The 17,540-nt window shown below is 40.5% G+C and overlaps 1 protein-coding gene across 11 annotated transcripts in view; it reads left to right on the forward strand.

Annotated features, from left to right (window-relative positions):
• Positions 1-17,540, forward strand: part of ANO5 (anoctamin 5) — a 323,731-nt gene that overhangs the window by 91,320 nt on the left and 214,871 nt on the right. For 4 of the 11 annotated variants that reach the window (XM_085643607.1, XM_085643608.1, XM_085643609.1 and 1 more), the window contains exons 2-5: positions 2,229-2,273; positions 8,823-8,893; positions 10,792-10,839; positions 16,436-16,483. In XM_085643607.1, the coding sequence (XP_085499733.1) occupies positions 2,229-2,273; positions 8,823-8,893; positions 10,792-10,839; positions 16,436-16,483 (212 nt within the window). The remainder of the gene's footprint in view (positions 1-2,228; positions 2,274-8,822; positions 8,894-10,791; positions 10,840-16,435; positions 16,484-17,540) is intronic. The other 7 variants (XM_085643610.1, XM_085643612.1, XM_085643613.1 and 4 more) reach the window with 3 other exon arrangements.

Consider the following 17,540-nt stretch of genomic DNA (forward strand, 5'->3'; position numbering starts at 1 on the left):
GTTCGCGAAGTAGCACTTCGCGAAGCTACGCAAAGTGCACTCCGCACTACGCGAGCTACACGTAGCACTTCGCGAACTGCGTAGTACCTTGTTCGCACTGTGCCAGATGTCGTTTTCAATGATTGCACAGTGCGGACAAGCAACCGGCACTGTGCAATCATTGAAAATGGCATCTTGCACAGTCCGAGCTGTAGTTCTCTGCTGCTCAAGTAGATTTTTACTCGAGCGGCAGCTTTCTCAACGCGAACTGGTAGTTTCTCATCGCGAGCAGTCGCGAGCATACGCGACCACTCGCAATGAGAAACCTGACCTCCTCGCATTGGGAATCTCGCCGGGAGGTTTATTTTCCATGCTCTCGATCGCCAACTTGATGTTGCTGATCACGAACAAGGAGAAAGTCTCGCCGGGATGTCATTTTGCTTGCTCGCGGTCGCCAACTTGACGTTGAGGACCGCGAGCAAGCAAAAAATGACCACAACACTACGCTACGCGTGTTCGCACTGTGCTACGTGCAATTCGCGTAGTTTGGAAGTAGTGCGAACTTCGCAAACTACGCTAGTGTAGTGCTTTGCCCAGGCTTAATCCTCACCTACCTACTTTTGAGGCATTTGGACCTACTACTGTATGGTCAGTACTCTGACGGAAGAGCCGATTTCCACAGGCATTGACTGGCGTGGGAACAGTTGTGCTCATTAAGAGTTGTGGCAGTCTGAAGTGTATATTGCTGAATAGTGAGACTTCTTTCTAGTGGAGGGCTTGAAAACCTAGTATGCACCCCTTTTGTTATTTATTTAATCAAAACTATCAAATTAAAATGTTAACTCTATGCGAGTGCATGTAGATATAAATAAGATTCACAGACAAAAACATTCTTGTATTGCTTAAGTTGTGGGTAAGAGAGTGCCCACTTATTACTGAAATGCTTCCGTTTTAATTTTTTTGTACCATTGCCACTCCAGCCTTTCACTTAAGCACACAAGACTGATGTATCTTCTTCTGTTGAAAAGGTACCCCAAAAAAGAAAAACTAAAAAAGACACATTCATTAAATCCCGTATCCACCCCCTCCCCTTGTAATGCATCCCTACTCCAAAGAAAGGGAAACCTATGAAGGAGAATGCAGAGAGGAACAATCAAAAACTGAGCTCCCCTGATGACCTGTGAAGTGGTTCGCTATACAACTACCAAAAACGTTATAATGGGGATTTTATCTTCTGGTGAACTTTTACATTCCAATACCAATTTGCTTGGTTTATTTGACTTTAAATCTGGTTGTAAGTTTGGTTAGTATTCGCTGGAATAAACTATACTTCTACTGGAATAGGTATCCAATGATCCGCCTATCCAGAAGCGGTCAGTGTCCAACCATGTCTTACTATGGATGCTTGTTGACTTTATTTTCTCTGGTTCATAGATGTGTTTTCAATACAAGTAGCATTAAGAAATGGTTGACTTGAGCTGCCTGTCCGCATGGGCGCTTAGCCAGCGAAAGAACTTCTTAAATGTTTTCACAGCACCTGTGAAAAGGAATACGTGAGATGTATGCTTCAATTAAGGTTATTCTTATCCACGGCTTAACAAAGGAATTGTCTTTTATTATGTTTTCCCTGCAGCCCTTGTTCACCCTCATCCCAGATGAGCATCTTATGAGAGATTGAACCCATGCACTGTACACTGATACAATCTGACAGCTAGTAATAAGCAGCAGACAATTGTGGGAAACTTCTGGTTTGATAAGACCGCAAAAGTGTGTAGATGACTGTTGGTGCAGAAGAACTGAACATGATTTCTTATGTGTGATTCTTCTGCACAAAGATTAGGACACAATCCAGTGCAGTTGGCGACGTGAGTTTTTTTTTTTTTCCTGCACATTTTCAGGAAAGTAGTGCGAGAAGACTTTTGTACAAATTTGTAACCTACAGAACAATTTTGACTTTAATGTAATCTGGAGGATTGCTCTTGGGAAGTTGGAGTAAAACAGTTCGAGTTTAAATATTCTACTTAATCCTTGTATTTCCAACATGCACATGGAATCTTCACTGCGTTCTCCTTCGGTTTTCTCTTGGGTGTAGATGCACTAAGCTTGCGCCTGACCGCACCTGTACTTGCTGTGTAGAGAACTATCCTCATAAACCGAGAGATCACCCGAGGTGTGACTTGACTATTGTATTTGGAATGTATGTGGCTCATAACATTTAATTTCTTAACATGCTATCTCTTTCCTTAAAGATGATATTGCAGTTCTCACAGAAGTAAGAATGCCCAGTTCTCCAGGTACTGTACTAACGTCCACCTGACTGTCTGTCCGTCTGCCGTCCTTTGTTCCATTGGTGTCTGTTGCTTGGTGGCCTCGGTGTTTCACTTTGGTGAAGGGATCTTTTTCTGCTTGATGTGCTGGACATGCCACATTTTGCCAAAGAGTAAGGCAAGAGAAGGGGTAACTCATTCATCATACAGGAAGCTGGGTTTGGGGAATACTACAGAACAATTGATTCAGGGGATTCATTGTATATATTCTGCTCCTATACATATTCTGATATCGATATGGCAGCTACGAAAGTAGAATTTTATGCAGTATTTCTTATTAGGAATTAATTTATCGGAAAACAGCGCAGTAACCCTGAACCTTTACATTGCAGTACAACTTGTATTGATCATGGTGATTGACAGGGTGAACAGAAATACACGCTTGTGCTAGTGGTCTGCAACAGATTTATGTAGTAGAGTCAAATGCGTGCAATAATGTATTCTAATGAAGATCCAGCCTCTGTCGGGTCCTCTAAGAGCTCCAGGCTAATGTATAGTGAGCTCTTAAAAAAATATTTTTAAAATTTCACTTGATTCAAGTAACAGTCGACTGTGTTTAAAACCTGTCTGAAAGATGCACCTGGTCTTATCAGAACATCAGTCAGATTCCACGTGTATCAGTTTTATTGAAACTGAAATTAGTAAAGGCATTTTCTCAGTATTTAATCCAGTTCAATATACACGATCAATTTCATTTTACTGTACATTACTGGTCATTTCACGTATCAAAACCAATATGCAGGTGTACAATTTTCGTTTTTGCTGGATGAACTTGCATCGAAGTGCAGCCATTGCAGACTGCCACCCTGTGATAAATCTATTTTCTTTTTAAACCCTAAAATGTACTGCCGCTGCTCGAACCTGTACACATAAGTGCCCTCCGATAACAAAGAATGTTAAAAAGCAATGTAGCCGAGCAAGGTCCGTGCAAGTGTTCTTAAGCATGCCAGCCTGTTGCACGGCCAGGACCAGGTTTATGTTCACACAACCCAACCACGTCTGTGCGCTAGTTCTTTTAAAACATTTTTTTATTCATGTGGCTTTAGTTGTCTGGTCAGAATATTTGTTTTCCCAATAAGTAATCTATATCTCCATAGATGAAGGGGCTTTTGGTTGGCATTTGTCATGCATTGACCAATGGACTATTGTTAACAGTTTGCTTATGCCCACTACAACAAGGGGCAGAGCACAGCGAATGTGGCCATTTTGCTTGTGCACATGTGCACAGCTGGTATAAAACTAGTGTTACGAGTGTGGCAGGGTCACTGTGTAGTTTCTTTAAGGGGAATGATGTTTTGCTTTAAAAACGTTGATTGAACCCTTCTTTCCCTTTGTGAGGAGGCATGTAGCTCTTGACCTCGTACAGCTGCTGAGTGATGTTACTTTCAAGGTCACGGCCATTTTGGAACAGTGAAGAACTATAAAAGTATGTCTAAACGTTTAAAGGTGGTTGCCCGTGTGTGCACATGCATGTACACACGCTTCTAATCCTTTCTGCAATGCTTTATCATTACTTTACGGTTCCAAAATGTCTGAGTTGTTAAACGCAATGCGTTGGCCATATCCGAGAGGTAAACTAACAGCTAAGCTGTAATACAGGAAACAACCATATCCTTTGATCTTTTGCCAAATATTGTTTTGTAGCCTAAAATGCTGCTGTCGGCCCTGGAGGCATGTGAAGAAAGTGGGTATGGAATATACTCCCTTGCAGTGCCTCATTCTTGGCTTTAAGAGCACACCTTCCTTCCTGCACATTAAGGCATTACGTTTAAAGTGCAGGGCACTTCATAGCCTGGTTCTTAATTACAGATATTTGTGCAGGGTGTCAAACCATGACCCTCTTTTTATTACTAACCCTTTGTATTAAATTGAGCCATCTAAAGATAGCCTCTTTAAGACAGGTCTAGATTCCTTGCTGAGCACACATGGGCACAATGGTTCTACTCCTCGTGTACAACTGTAGGTCACTCTCAGTAATTCAGCACATGACTGTGGCATCTCCAGCTGTTGCTTGTTGTTTGTGGTTGTACCCTTGTAAATTGTACACTTGTGATTTCATCATGTTTCTTATTGATGAGTTCTCATTCAAATAAGTATGTAGATAATTAGAAGTGCAGTAGTATCTGAGAATGCTTCGCTATCGATGTCCTGTGAACTTGTGAGGATAGCAACATCGCAAAATAAAATCATGGACTAAGTGCTGAAACCTTTCGAACACTCACCCCCAGTCAGAGATCTGGGTTTAATCCATTATTTTGCTCATCACGTCACCCCAGTTTGGACCCAGCCATATGCAAATCAGTCTTGACCCTGCTCCCCATGGGACATTCCAGCTCGAACTGCCAAGCCAGGTCCTCCCTAGAACGGAAACAAGCATCCTGGTATCAGTTCTGGGGTATCGCCCCTTATCAGCCAGGCTAGCTTGAAACCAGTGGCGCAGCAAGCAAGGGACCCCCCTCTGGGCATACCCGGCGCACTTAGGGGGCACATAGCAGCATGTGCACTAAGAGCTGTTTGGCTTTTAATTCCAGGTCATTCTGACCCCTCTTGGGAGCCATGATATTTTCTTTTCTTACAAGGCCTTCTTAGCCTTATCCTTTGCCATGGTTCTCTCTGCCTCAGCCTCTTCCCCCCCCCCCCCCACCCCCCAACAGTCCCCCTCCAGAGCCGTCTTCCTCTCCTCCAGGGCCCTATTTGCAGATGCCTCTTCTTAGGCTGCCTCCAATATTAGTTCGGCCAGCTGCAGTTTGAGCTCCCCTTCATCCTCCTGTCTTCCAACTCCTCAGAGACAGGTTGTGGGAAGGTGCACTGCTTCCTGCTCTGTCAGAAGACCTCACTCCTGTTGGCAAGTTGTACCTCTCCTTCTGCCCCAGCTCTGGACCCGTGGCCATGCCATCTTCCTCATCCACAATTCCATCCTCCTCCACCTGTTCCTGTGCTGTAGATTGCAACTGGTGGACCTCTTCTCATGCTCCTCTGGCCATCTGGAGTTCCTTTTTATTTGAGATTTGTCACCAGCATCCTGATCGCCCTGCACAGCGGCATAGCTCCACCATAGTGCACTCCTCAGTGTTGCTCGGGAATCTTTTTGCATTTTAGCAAACCATTGTCAAAGGCGCACAAGTATGAGGCAGGAGTTTAGTTTAGAAAAAGGAAAAAGTCGATTAAGGGTAATGTGAAAAGTCAACTCTGATGCCAGATTATTATTTGGGATTTTTAGTTTTACATAAATGGCTGAGTGGCACTGCACACACACAAGTGCTGGATCCCACCACTGAACACCTTTGTAAGAAACTGAGTTATTAGTGGAGAGGAGTGGTGGCCGCACTCAAATAATACACACGAGTCCAAAATCCATTCAGTAGTTCTGAGATCTGGGTTTCTAAAGTTTTCTCTATAAAGAAAGGCATTATACCTTAAACATAGATGCTTAGTATGCCCTCAGTGACCAGTGTGGACAGTGCTAGTAATGTGAAGATGAACATGTGTACATAATGAAACACTTTCATGCCTAAGAATCTTTCTTACTAACCCATGTAAATATGTATTTACTTTTAAACTGCTGCAGGCAAAAGTTAACTCTAGACAATTTAAAATGACACTCTTTGAGTTGCAGAACGTTTTTAATCAGTATGCTTAAAACTGTTATGTCCTTTTAAAATGTTTAGTTGTGAATGCTGATTACTGCCAGCACAATACATTAAAGGTTACATGATACCGTCAATGTGTTGCACATTTAGCGTACTTGTAATCGTTGAACATTTAGCTGATTTTAATGTTCTTCATTGTAGGGAGAGCATTAATGTTAGTTACAGTGGTGAGATTTGGATTGTTTTAATGTTGATGTTGGGAAATTATGAGGATGTATATTAGAGAGATCTTTTGGATGAAAAGTATCCTGTTCACAGACAAATGAGTGAAACTTGAGTTTAGGGGCCTTTATGTGCTACTAACTGTGGTAGTGTGCGTAAACAGCGGAGACGACTAAGGACCCGGTTCATATGTTGGCGAGAAGGGTACTCCAACGCAATGGCAATAGAGCACCCTTTCCGCCAACATAATGGTCTTCCTGCTTTTATTAGCCGACTCCGTCCCCAGCGCAGTCAAACTTCTCCAATGGCCCGATGGAGAAAAGGTTGTTGGAGAATTGGCTATATGCCAACCTGCCCAATTTAGATGGGCAGACATATATCTGTTTTTACTGCCCGTCACCAACTGGAAAACCTTGGTGGTAAGGGGCAGTAAAAACCTAATAATTCCCTCCTGCTTTTTTTTCTTCTCAAAAACTAAATCCCACTTTGGGTTTTTGAAAATTCACAAAGATATTTATAACTTTGCTGTCCGGCTCTGTTATGTTTGACTGAATCATACGTCAAAGTTACAATACTTTTACAGGAGCTGCCTTGACAGCAGTTTCTGTGAATGCTAGAAATATCTGACAGCCCAATAGACATTTCTAAATTTGTTTGTTGAGACCTCCGCCAGGGCAAAGGAGCAAAATACGTCATCGCCCTGGTGCAGGATGGCCTACTGCCTATTTTTAAATCAAGCCCTAAGTCTTAGTCGTCAGATACATGGTTATCTGTTTTGTCCACTATAGTTCAAATGGAAGCAGGGTGGTAGTATGACAGTAACTACATAGACATTGACTTTATTACTTACATTTTGTGCACAAACCCATTTATCTCATTAGGGTATATGTGTATGGGTTACAAAGACCAAATGGGCAACAACCGATGTTAAACTTCAGAGAGAACGGTGCAGGGGAGTTTGTGACAGTCCCGCCCTTGCCTCCTCCTACCTCCACAGACTATATTTACATTTCCCCTGATGGACCACTGCTTCATCTGCCCAAGTGTGAATGTGTCAAAGTTTGAATGCCCTGCAGAGCATTACTCGGGGGCAAGTTCAAAGGCTAGCTGGGGTTCATGGGGCTCTCACTTTGTTTTTTAGCCTCTTCTGTACTTATACTAGGACACAGAGCCCCTTATACTCAAGAGTAGCTACATTTAGCACTCCGATATGTTTTTCCTGTCTCCGTGCCATACTCTTTCTCCCCATGCCCCACTCCCCCATTAAGGACCCATGGCTCAATTGAGGGAGACACCACCACCAACCCCAATTTGAAAACGTCTGCTATGAATCTACATCTGAAAGTGGCCTGCTTACCCTTTTCCTTTTGCCAAGCATAGACATTCCCCTCAATATGTGCAAACAGTTTTATAATGTTTGAGCTATTTAGTCTATAAATTATGGTGGTGGATTACATGACAGGAGGAGTCAATTCATACTCCTGCGGTAAAAGCCAAGGGATTCTTTTTTTATCAGTGGTCCTGAGGTTAGACTATTTAGAGACTAATTTAATTCAGGAATCCAGTGCTCAGGCACAGAAAGCATTGGAAGGCTGAATAGTGGGTTAGTCAGTCACATAACTTGTGAATGGTGTCAAGAAAGAGGGATCTGGCTGAGCGGGGGAAGGACAGGAACACGTGTGTTCATACATAACTTTGACCAAATCATTTGATACAGTAGCATGGTACGACTTGATGTTCAACTCCAACAGAGTGTGCTGCTAATGTCATACTCAAAATTATGTCCTTGAAATTTGTGAAATGTTGGACGTCCCGTAAAAAAAACATATGGTTGAATTTATACGCTTGTATAAAACTGTGCTAATGCAAATTTACAAAATTGTCAGGACTTGTTAGCGCTCAAAATATTCCATTAAAAAGTCTTCATGGTATCCCATAAAGTAGTCTTGGGCAGCGTTACGTGGGGGTATCGTCTCTTAAATCTTCCTCATATGGACCTTCATATGCACCATTTTATTTTCAGTGATGTATTCTCTATCTGCTAGCCTGAACTCTGCTCTTGAGTGGCAAAGACGTGGCACTACACATGCCCTAACCTTCTCTAGCTCCTCATAATCTCTTGGCACCGTTTCTATCGGCAAACTATGACCTCCAAACTCTGCCTACTTCTCACTTTACTTGCTGAAAATGTATGAACGTTTTTACAGATCCACTCTGCACCTGCTGGCAAGACCGCTAGTAAATGTCGCTTCTCGACCTTTTGGCTAAAATTAGGCGAAGTCTCTGTTCGACACGAAGTAGTCAAGGTTTTTTTTTCCTCAGGCATATTCTGCTGTCCTTGTAGGGTCTGTCTGGGTGCACAGCCTGCCTGGTAGAGATGGCATCCCTACAGCAGGTGCGGTGAGCTGTCTTACTGAGACCATGTCGTTTCACCTTTAATGTATTAAAAAGAGGTTTTCTTTTAAAAATCTTAGTTTCTATTTTGTTGGTGGGTGGTTTAGAAATCTTTCTGGTGCTGGAACACTAGGGTGAATTTTGGAAGGCAAAGCTAGAGTGAGTGATCAAAAATGTCTGCTCTCTCCTAATATATCGGTGAGATGAAACTTAAGTTAACGTGAATTTAATGATTTGTTTTTCAACACCCTCTTCAGTTAGAGTTCATGCGATAATTTTAAGGTAAAAATCTATTCTGCTTTTGCTGCAGGAGAAGACAGCAATGGAGTACTCTTTGAAAATAACTCAACAGCAGGCTCCGAACTACCTGGAAACTCCGAGGTAAGACCCTCCGTTCAGTGTTTTGGAATCTTGTATTATCTTGTACACATGCGTTTTTAAAACTGGTTGTTTTGGACAACACCATTCTGTTCTCAGTCGTCTAGCTGCTTTGTTATATATTGCTGTGTGGCAATATCCAAGAATTAAGAGTCATTTACTGATGAGATGAGTGTACATTTATAATACATCCTTGCTAACATTTGCACGTTTGTGGTATAACACCAATACCAGGAACATATTTGTTTCACGGGTAGACTATGGTATAGGTAATGTATGTGCATTTTCAACAAGTACTTTAAAATATGTAGGACCACAAATGTGGTTTTTGGAAACATTACAAGATCTATTCCAAAGATGCAGGACCACAGCTATATATGTGACAGTAATCACTATGTTCATGTTTCATTTGAACAAGCGTTTTAAAAACCCTTGGGCATCTGGATCTCCCATGGCAGTCTTTTCATATCTTGTACTCCCAGAGTAGATGATCATATAAATTTCATTTTTCTTGTGAATATTTTTCTGTTCTTTAACCCCCTGGTTGCCTACTGACCTCTACCTATATCATAAAGCGGTCCTGAAACACCATGTCGAGTGAAGCTTTCCATGCAAGTTTGTGTCACAAATGTGTGGAACGCCAGGATATTTTTGCCATATCGTACTGTGGTAGGCAAGGTTAGGGTTGGCATGGGTGATATTAAGGCATACCCAGTATGCCGTAGGTCTGATATATGTTGTGGGCATGAATTCAAATATTAAGGAGAGCCGCACTCCCATATCTGTGCACAGTGTATGCAAACAGTGGAAAAAGGATTAGATTCTAGGGAGCAACATTCTTTTGTTTACAGATAGGAAAACAAGGGGAGTCTCAAACTAGTTTAAAACTAGAATTGGCATCAAAATCACAGTCCAATAAGATTGATGAGGGATACAGCCTGTGTTATTATCAGTGTGGCACAAAATCTAAAAATATTCCTCAGTTAAGATACCAACGCAACCTTCGCCTCCAAACATTGCTACTAACAATGTCTACGGCTAACCTTTTCACTATGCCTAAACCAGCTTACCATAACCCAAACAGAACAGTTATTCTGCCACCTGTTGGTAATAGTGCTTATGTGCTGTTATGTAGAAATTGTGGCATAATGTAGTTCTAAGTACAAATCTACTGGTGTCAGTGTAAAGTTATTGTGCCATAGTTAGTTAGATGTAGAGCTAGCACAAAAGTTAAATGCCTCACTGGATACAATGTTTGCTAGTTAAAAGCAGGACTAGTTTTGAAAATGCCAGGTTTACAGAGTGACTGTCACCACTTCAGTTATTAGACTGTATTACAATTTGCAACTGATTTTAGAAGTACATAGTGGTCAAAATTGACTTAAACTTTTGATATTTAACAGAGGAGGTCCAAGCCTATGTGACATAAGAAAAAGGTAGAAAGGTGGCTTTTAATTGAAAGTCAATGTTTTTTGTTTCTTTACTGGAAATAAAGCTAATTTAAATTAAATTTGTCAAAACAAAATACACACATATATTTTGCTGTCCTGGCAAGCAAACCAAAGATACGTTCTCAGAAGGTGTAATGTTGAATTATAAGGTATTCCCCCTAGGTTTCTTCTTTTTTAAATGTTTGGTAAAATCTGGTAATTACAAACATATGAACCTGTGGCTGCAAATGTTGTCAATGATGTATATTTTTTTTAAATCCCTATCCCATCCCTGCTCTAAAACCTCTGTGCGGCAATTTTTATTCGTTAGAAAATGTCCCCCTATTTTTCATCTTTTTGTTTGCTCATTGAAAAATTTGACTTGTGTTGTGAGCCAACATAACTTCCTGCTTCTTTTGCATCTTTTTTTTACTAACCACCGTTATATATTCCCCATTATGCCCATGGCAGGGAATAAGCAGCACTGAGAGTTCATTTCTCCTCTCCAATCTACAAGTGGTAAGCAGGAGGTGTCAACTGCAATGGCCCCTCTAACTGCATGATAATATGTGTGTAATGGGGTAGTTAGTGCATGTGCTTGTTTGTCATTGTTTTTGTCTAGCAGTGACCTCTAACATGTTAGGATTAATTGTTCATATTGTGTCACACTGGGATAGTTTTCCATCTTATTAGTGTTGGTAATATGTAATGTCTGCAATCATAAAGAAGTAGTTGGACAAAGATGGACATTGAGTCTGAACTCTATCCGCTTGACACTTGTAGGCTTAGTTTGTGTACAGTTTCAGTAGATTTAGATTAGAAACTAATGGCCCAATGTAGCATTGGTAAAAGAGCTATCTGTCACAAACGTGGCAAATATCCCATCCACCATATTACAAGCACTATGGGGCATAGTGCTCTTGTATTGCAGTAGCTGTGATATCTGCCACAATTATGATGGAGTAACACATGCACCAAAGTTTAAACCAGGCCCAAGGTAAGAGCTTGGTGCACAGACCTTTTTGGAAGTAGTAAGAATGAGAAGCGACAAATACAGTTGACAGCTCACTATGGATCAACTGTGTAGCATTTCGGATTGTGGGATCCCACTCTCTATTTAGAACACTCAAATACTATATATATAATAAAATAATCGCAGTGTAGAAATTATGAATATCACTTTAATTCAGAAATTTTAGTAAAAATAAATTGTGTTCGTAAAAAATTTGATAGTCATTGTCTTTTCGTTAGATATTATTTTGTCCAAAATGTTCAAAGTTAAGACCCGGTGAGTTCGTATTAGCATAGGATGATCTTGCATGTACTTCAGTCATTAGTCGGCAATCTTTTACGCTGAAAGTAGGTCTCTGTTGCTCAATGCAAATGCCAAATACTTCGAAGTATTTTGATTTGATTTTTCTCCAGCTCACAAAATACTGACTTCCAAGTTGGCTAGAAGTGCTTATAAAATGGCTCCCGATGGCTTCAGTTGTGCTCTGCTTTATTGGTGGGCACATGTGAATCCTATCGCGATTATAGTGCCACAATGATAAGATAAGATATTGTTGTTAAGCTTAGGATAATGAAGTGGCCTAAATACTAGGTCTATTAATATCCCTCAAAGTCATGAAGCTATGCTAATTAAACAAAATGTAACTGGTTACTGTTTTAGTGGTAAAATGGTGGTTGACCTGTTCGGGTTTGTCACAGTGTCATGTGTTTGTTTTGTAATTTGGACCCATTATTTTAGAGATCCATGACAGAGGTTTGTTAAGCATTCATCGTTTACTGTAATATTTAAAGCTATTAGATGTATTACGTGAACATTTCTGGATCTCTAAAACTAATGCTTTTTGTAGTTGCTTGGAAGTGGGCAGCATTTTTTTTTATGATGAATTGTGAATCCTACATCTAGCTGCAGGGCTCATAAATGCATATATCCTAATTTAGCAGTGTTTTGTGATGTTGTTTTTTAGTGTGTTTCAATTACTCTTGTGCAAAATGAATGTAGAATTGCATTTCCAGTAAAATGTAACCTCCAGACTCTGCCTTCTCCTTACTTGGCTTGCTTTAGTAGGTGGATGTGTTTACAGAGACCATTTCTGTTTGGTTCAGCACCAGTTGTTGGGGCTTTTTGAATCCTGTGTAAGCTATTTTTGAACGCTCTTTGGCATTGAAGCTAAAGTGAACTTTCACACGTATAATATTCATCTACTGACATGAATATTTCCTTCATGTTATATTCGTTCTTGTTTTCATCTGGTCTGTAGTAAAAAAAAAATAAAGTGTTGCTGGCCAGCACTAGAATGGTTGATTTGGTTGCCCCATTTGTCTCATTTTTCAGCACATCTATGCTGGAGACGATTGATATGGGATATTTTGATTCTTCTATTCTCTAGAGATGTAAGCACCAATGATGTCAGTGTTGTAAAAACCAAAGAAGAGAAAACAGCCTTTATCTCTTATAATAACAAAACCTAGGGGGCCAATTCACAAGGACATTTAATGAGTATGTAAAGCAGAACTAAAGGACTTCGTGTGCTCTTTAAATGCCTTTGTGACTAGGCCCTGAAAGGAACAACTCCATATTAGTAAACGTGCATTAACTGTATATAAATATTACCTGGATTTTCAATTTTTGGATATTTCATGGCAACTTGAGAAAGGCATTCAAGAGTATGTGAAGTAGTACCCCAGGAGTTCCACTTTAGGTACTCATAAATGCATTTGTGAGTTTGATTCCATATGTTATCTTTAATTGTCAAATCTTCACCTGGTATAAATCATCAAGAGATGCTAGATGTATTGATGTCAATGTATCAGAATGGTGAAAGCCATAACACATAATTACCTCCACAATAAGTTACTGAATCATAAGTCTCTCACGTCGGGGAAATAAACAAGAACTGACCTGTACTAAACAACACAGCACAAATCTTGAAACAGGCACTCAGTTTACAGAAAGCACGCAAATTATCAAATCGAGTCAACTGCGGTACAACAATCCAGCCCAAAAGCTAATAAGGAAGTAGTGAGTGCCAGGCGCTCTACAGCTCGACCGTAGCCTTCAACATTCATTGAACAGATGGCATCGCTGTCCATCATGTACTCCTATCTTCCACAGCACAGTAAATGAGCATGCAGCTGCCAAAATGTAGTGGTTCGGTGGAAAATTAACCCGTTAAAAATGTCTGATTGACATATTTGCTCAACAGATTTCCATTTACGTACAGAAATGGTTTACCTTTCTGTGCAAACCAAGATCAGCCTTCCTGCTTGTGCAATACTATCTTTCCATAAAAGATTTTTATAAATGTTATTTTTCTAGACCTGCAATTGTAAGGCAGTTGTATGACCTAGAAGATGATTTTGAACCAAAATGTGGAAAACATTTGCTTTAGAAAATGGTCATTATATTACTGATATACTGGAATAAAGTCTTTTATATTTCAACATTTTGAGTTTGATATTCTGAGGAAATAACCCTCATGTTCTAACCAGCAGTGTAATGGTGCTGACATTCTGTCAATTTTTACCCCTCAGCTCGACTTTAGGCAATTATTTAAATTGTGTGTCGTAAGGTCTTGTGACACAACATATGGCTCATGCCACAAAAAGTATTGGGTGTGTGTCATAAAAGCCTGTTGGGAGCATCCAAGAGACTAAATACTCATCCAGTATTAGGGAGTTCTGATTTAAGAACATGCTCACATTACTCTTTAATGCCACACAGAGAGATCCCAATTTGGACTGCTAGACGATCGGTTTCCAACAGAAGCTAAAGAGATTGGTCCATCCTGGCAGAATCTACAGATGGAAAACTTTGGCCCCACTGATGGCTCGTGAGCCATTCTATAGTGATTCAAAACCAGTTTCCTGTTTTTTATACCAATTTTCTCCTCACATGAGCTTGAGTGAAATCAGTTTTGCAGCTAAAGTTACTCTGGTTGTCCAACGTGGCTGGCGATCCGACTTGGACTAAGCCTATCTTGACTCGTGCTCAGTCCAGAGGATTTTATGAATTTGGTTGTCAAATTGAACTTCTGTGTCTCCTGGAAGAGTTGCTGATGTCTATTAACACTTCTCTCTTAATGAGTTTGGACTGATTTTACAGGCATGGCCCTGGCACTTACCTCCTCCAGGATCGGGATTCTTGTATCTCAAACATCTAGTATAATCATCATACAAACCCCACGTTGGTCGAATGGATCTTAGTTAGTCGACGAGGAGAGTGTATAAGGAGCTATCATTTACATTAATTTCCATAGACTGTATAGACCAATTCAGGCTTCACAAGGAAACGACAAGGAGAATTGTTAAGTGGGATTTATTAACAAATTAGTCCAAACCAGATCATTGGTTCTTTAAGTATCTCAAAATCTAGACATCATTTTTCCAGATGTTCCCACTTTTGCGAATCAGTCATTTTCTTCCAAGTTCTGGGAGGAGGTTAACTCCCATATTTCTCAGGCTATGACAATCGTGCAAACATGACTACATCCTTGAGTTGTTACATTTGACAGAATCTTGTTATTCAGACAGCTTTTCCCACTACTCGCAATTCTGGCCTCTTCCTCTCCTCTGGATGTGAACCTCCCTATCGGTTGTCTAATACATAACAAATACCTATTCACTTGCTAACAGATGTCATCTGGAAAAATGCATCATCTGCAGTGGAAATAAAAAGAAACCCACCTTGTGCAAAACAACTGTGTAAACATGTGAGAAGGCCTCTTAGCCTTAAATATATAAAGTCGACTTTCCAAGTGGCATTAATATTAGGTTAACGCAATTCATTACCACATGTTTTTTTATAATAGCTAGTTGTGGTTACCACAATTATGTGATAGATGTCCACACGTTGTTTAATGCAGTAAATTAAATTTTAATAAACACGTTTCATCTGCAAAATGAAACCATTACACTCGATCTGTCCAAATTCATAATCACTAGTACCATGTGATATCACCCCACCAGATCTGGGCAATTATATGTTAAATCCCAAGAAATGGGGAATAACTGGCCTTCCTGGATTTGCTAGGCAGTAGCCCATATGTTTTCTCTTTTGCTTGGGGTCTTATGCGTACATTTGCCCTATCCTCCAAACAGGTGGTAAATGTGTGTGGCGGGGACTGATGGAAGGCGTGGAGTGAAGGGAGGGGCAGCTGAAGGTGAATGTAGAAAGGGGAGAAGGATGGCAGCAGGGTGGAGCATTAGATGCTCTCCCTTGTGTTTGAGCGTTGGACAGAGTCAGGGAACCGGTTCTGAGATGCTATGCAGCCATTTCCACTGGCAATTTCATCGGCTGGATTTTACAGCTGGAAAAAGGTTTGCTCGTCCGGCAGCCAGTAAATCTGGGTGCAGGAACAAGGGAATACGAATAATCGTTCGAAGCTCAAATCTTTTATCTAAAGCCAGCTCATGAATTGCGCTGTTGGTGTCCTGGACCCCCAGCATACATCTGACGTGTGCAAGAGGTGTTCTGAAACATGGGTAGCGGGCCTTAATGTACCAAGCAGCCACCCAAGCACGGCAGGCCTGGCTTCACTAAACTCTGCATGGCTCCCCCCATCCACATCACCTATCCATGCAGCCAGGTATCTGCACACGCGGTAATAATGTGAACCTAGCATGACACTGCAAAAAAAAAAGCCTATTTAGTGAAATACATTTGAATTTAACAAATGAAATGCATTAAACACTACATTGCACATCGGGGGCGCCCCTGGAAGGAAGAGTCCAATGAGGCCCTAACAGCAAACATTGCACATCATACCTACAATGTTTTCTCTGACCCATTATACAGTTATTGTATATTGTGCTTACCGGGCAAATATAATATCAGATAATGTTTGGATTTGTATTGTTTTTTCCCCCTATTTTTGGACAAGTGGTTATGTGAGTGTTGTGGGGTATTTCATAGTGAGTGTTGTGCTTTAGAGACCCTTTGATTGCAAATCTAACTGCCAGCATTTCACAGCTTAAAGTGCCATGTTCATCTGCATTTGCTAAAATAACGTCATTAACTGTTGTAAGTTGAATTCATTTGAGCACTTCCTGCTTCCTTTGCATCCTCACTAACCACGTTATATTTTTCCCATGATGCCACTGGCAGGGAATCAGCAGCACTGAAAGTACCTTTCTCATCTCCAACCTTCAAGTGGTAAGCCCTAAGTGTTAGTCTCCGTGAGCATCTGACTGCATGTGTGAGTGTGTTTAATGCACGCCACATTATTTCAAGGAAACTTTTCCATGTTCTGAAACTCTTTAAACTTTTACAGAGCACCCCAGAATTAATATTTCTTTGCTTATGAGGGTATTTTTAGGAAAGCTGTCCTCCCCGAGTTCGCTAATGAACCACAGCTATCTTCTACTAATCTACTAAGAGTTACAAACTCATAAAAGGTCCAAATTGTCGAAATATTGTCCACCTGGCCATACAGAATTTTGGACTTCAAACCATAACATTTTTAGATCTCATAAAACTTTGGATCCACTTACTGGGTGATAAGTGGTTCTGTCCATATAAGTAGAAGAGAATCCCCAAGTCATTCGTTGTGCGTTTAACAACACTTAATTTATGAAAATCATAATTGAAAACGCATTCAAATTTGTTTCAGTTAAAAAAAAAAAATGAAATTATTGTCCTCCAGAATCTACACGTTCAATTACAAAACAGAACTGGAAAGATTTTGATTTATTTGGCGGTGTATTGGTGACTGAAGCTGAGGTGTGGCATAGTGTGTGGCATAGTGGTGTTGGTGTTAGCTTGTTTGTTTTTGGATTAGTATCGGCCATGTAAAATTGCAACCTGCAGTTCTTGTACTACCAAGTGCACTAAAATAGATAGAGGGGAACGCTGTCACGCACCTGAAATCCTTTCTTCTACTTGTGTGCTTTGGCCTTACGTGGCATTAAGCAAATGTCGCGTTTGCGTCGGATGTCCATGTTTGCAACATTTTTTGTTTCGTTACATCTCCATTCACACAGAGCAAAACTATTCTTATTCAGCCATACAAACAAGAATTGCAGGTTGTAGAAACAAAATCCGTTAACCAAACTAACATTTTCATACTAACTTATTAACTTTTAGCATAACTGGCGTTCTAATTATGTTTTCAGGTGAAAGAGTAACTTCTGGTGTTTATTCAACTCCTGCTCTCATACTTTTATGTGTTTGGTGGTGGTTGAATTTTAGAAATGTATATGTTCTGCTCAAA

The sequence above is a fragment of the Triturus cristatus genome, chromosome 3_1 (genome assembly GCF_964204655.1).
Source record: "Triturus cristatus chromosome 3_1, aTriCri1.1, whole genome shotgun sequence".
NCBI classification, from domain to species: Eukaryota; Metazoa; Chordata; class Amphibia; order Caudata; family Salamandridae; genus Triturus; species Triturus cristatus.